Genomic DNA, 3,255 nt, shown 5'->3' with positions numbered 1-3,255 from the left:
CTGACAACAGCAAGTCAAGAGTTAAGATCCCCTTACCGGTCATCTTTTTAAAAAAAAAAAAAAAAAAAAAAAAAAAAGATGTGTCTTTCTATCTGCCTACTCATTTGCTTGTATGTCTCAGAGTCATCTCAAACATGGCAAAAACTTAACTCCATGTTTTTTTTCTGTATCTTCACCAGGTAAGCAGAGTAATCTTTAAAATTATTAATTAAATCATTTCTCTCCCTAGTTACAAATCCTCCAATGGCTTCCTACTATGAATAGAATGTAACACAAACTCTTTGACATGTCTTACATAATCTAGCTGTGCCTGTCTCTCAAAACTCAACCCCTAACACTGAACCCTGAAGTTCACTCCACTCCAGCTTTATTTCTTCCATTATGTCAAGATTGTTTCTTCCCCAGGACCTTTGCACTCGCTGTTTTCTCTGCTTAGAATGCATCTGCTCACATACCTGGCCCTTTGCCATTTAGGTCTCAGATGAAATGTGTCATCCACTGTGCTGATCACCTCCTATTCACCCCACTGGTGAAGGAGAGATCTCTTGTCCTAAGTATGAGATGACCAAACAAATGACGCCCAATACTGTACAGATGAGACTGACAAATTTCTTAGTCACATATACTCACAACCTGGGGGAGGAGTTTCTATACACCATGAAGGATCACACAAGGGTTGCACATGGACACAAAGTGAACGACAGAGGCTATGGGAGGCAGGCTTTGTAGTAACAAGGAGGTGGGGTGCTTCCTGGTTCCTGCAAGAGAATGTGATTAGTTTGTGTGAATAATTTTGTGAGCCTGCAGGGAGGTGAAACTTGTCTTTGGTCCAGCTGATAGGAGAACTAGCCAGGCTGGGAGATCATATCTGATTAGAAGACAGAAATTCACACTTAAGCCTTTGAGGCCCCTTGAAACTCAAAGGTGTCAAGAAGCACCTAAAATTGTAGGTCTTACAATACATCTATAGAAAAGCCTTTTTGTCAGGGATTTGGATCCCCATATTGTCCAGCCGCCAAAAAAAAAAAAAAAAAAAAAAAAAAAAAAAAAAAAAAAAAAAAATTGAGGCCCCTTGAAACTCAAAGGTGTCAAGAAGCACCTAAAATTGTAGGTCTTACAATACATCTATAGAAAAGCCTTTTTGTCAGGGATTTGGATCCCCATATTGTCCAGCCGCCAAAAAAAAAAAAAAAAAAAATAGAAAGAAAGAAAGAAAAGAAAAGCCTTTTCTAGCCACTCAGAACAAAATACTACTTCCAGACACTGTCTGTCATTTAATATTGTTTTTAGACACAACTTCCAACATTATCTGAAATTTTATTGGGTGTTTATTTTTTATGTGATGAGCTCCCCACGGCATTAGAATATAAGGTCCATGGAGTAAGGACCTCAAGTCTTCTTTATTGCTATGTATTCAGTGCCTAGAAAAATGCCTGGGTAGCATTGGTGCACAGTGTATGTATATTTGTTGGATGGATGAACAGTGGATGGAATATGGCCGAGAGCTAAAGGAGAGGGAATAATCCAAGTTGACTCAGAACTTCCTGGCTGAGGGGACTAGTTGGATGGACGGAGGTACCAAGCATTATGATGGGGACCCAGGAAGGAGAGCGGGTGATGAGGAACAAGTGGTGAATTTAGTTTTCAATATATTGCATGTGAGGTGACTACCGAACATTCTGGGGTGTGATGGGTTGAGAGTTATGTAGGCGTTTTGATCTAATAGTAGCTAATATTGAGTGCTAGCCAGATATGTGCTAGCTGATCTCCCAAAATCTCTCTTCCAGATACTCCAGCTAGTGGTCCGTCCTCGCTTAGCAGCCAGTCAGCATCCCTTCTGGAAGTCTCTCCTGGCACTCCAAGAAAAGGTGAGCCAGAAGGCACATACCCATTAGAATGTATTAAACTACATGTAACGGACTAACCAAATGAGGGTAGGTCAAGCAAAATGGTTATTTATTTAATGTTTGCATATAACAAGAAGTCTTAGGGTGGGTGGTTGCAGAATTCATTTGGTTGATTAATAATACTTTCAAAGTCCCAACTTCTTCCTATGTTTCTGTTAAATCAACCTCCATAAGTTAGCATTTTGTCCTGAGACTTGTTACCTCATGGTTGAAAGATGACTACCAAACCATCTCCCATAAGTGAATCACAAGCAAGAACAGAAAGGGAAGCAAAAAGGCTTTCTTCCTCAAGAGACTCAAGAGTCTCTGTCATTTTATCCAGGAATGAAATCCTTCTAGTCAGCTTTCTAGCCCTTAATGATTGTACCTGTATAACTCGGGACCGGGGCACATTGCTCGTTCACATACCAGACACTGGTAGAGGGGAAGGAGATTGCTTATGACTGGTTTAACAAAACCATAATTCATCCCCCGGGACTTGTGAAGAGGTAACATTGACTGGAATCATGAATCAACACCCATCACCTGAACAGAATCAGGATTGCTGGCAGGGAAGAAACAGGGTATGGACTTTTGGGTACACAGCAACACTGTCAACAATAACACAAATATTTCCAGCCACTCTCTCAAGGATAGCATAAAATGCACTGAATCTGTACTCCAATCCCATGGATCCTAATGTCTACCCTGCCATTAGTTTCATTATGTGTTCTTAGATAAGTCACTGTCCCGAGGTCCGGGTCTCAGTTTCCCCATCTATAAAATGTACCTCTTCCTGCCTCCTTCCCTGAGGAGTATGGAAACATGATGTAGAGCCAGACTTCTGTACTCTTGGGTTCCACATCCATGGATTCAACCAACAACCACAGATCAAAAATATTGGGGAAAAAAATTGCATCTGTCCTGAACATGCGTGGACTTCTCTTTTTCCTTGTCATTATTCCCTAAACAATACAGTGTAACTATTTACATAGCATTTACATTGTATAAAGTATTATAAGAGAACTTTGTGATAGGAAGCAGTCCTAGGGTTAGCAGATTTAGCAAATTAAAATACAGGACATGTAGACATATTTGAATTTCAGATAAACAACAAATCATATACAGACAGTTGGCAACTTACAACTGATTTGACTTAATGATTTTTCTTTTTTAAGATGACTGGTAGGGCCAGCCCGTGGCTCACTCGGTAGAGTGCGGTGCTGATAACACCAAGGCCCCGGGTTCGGATCCCACATAGGGATGGCCGGTTTGCTCACTGGCTGAGCGTGGTGCTGACAACACCAAGTCAAGGGTTAAGATCCCCTTACCGGTCATCTTTAAAAAAAAAAAAAGAAGACCGGGAAGG

The 3,255-nt window shown here is 40.8% G+C and overlaps 1 protein-coding gene across 3 annotated transcripts in view; it reads left to right on the top strand.

Annotated features, from left to right (window-relative positions):
- The window catches only part of NLRP12 (NLR family, pyrin domain containing 12), a 50,418-nt gene that overhangs the window by 10,005 nt on the left and 37,158 nt on the right, over positions 1-3,255 (top strand). For all 3 annotated transcript variants that reach the window (XM_008591658.1, XM_008591659.1, XM_008591657.1), the window contains exon 2: positions 1,788-1,868. In XM_008591658.1, the coding sequence (XP_008589880.1) occupies positions 1,788-1,868 (81 nt within the window). The remainder of the gene's footprint in view (positions 1-1,787; positions 1,869-3,255) is intronic.

This window comes from Galeopterus variegatus, unplaced genomic scaffold (genome assembly GCF_000696425.1).
Source record: "Galeopterus variegatus unplaced genomic scaffold, G_variegatus-3.0.2 Scaffold7135, whole genome shotgun sequence".
NCBI classification, from domain to species: Eukaryota; Metazoa; Chordata; class Mammalia; order Dermoptera; family Cynocephalidae; genus Galeopterus; species Galeopterus variegatus.
This window is presented reverse-complemented; position numbering and strand designations above follow the sequence as displayed.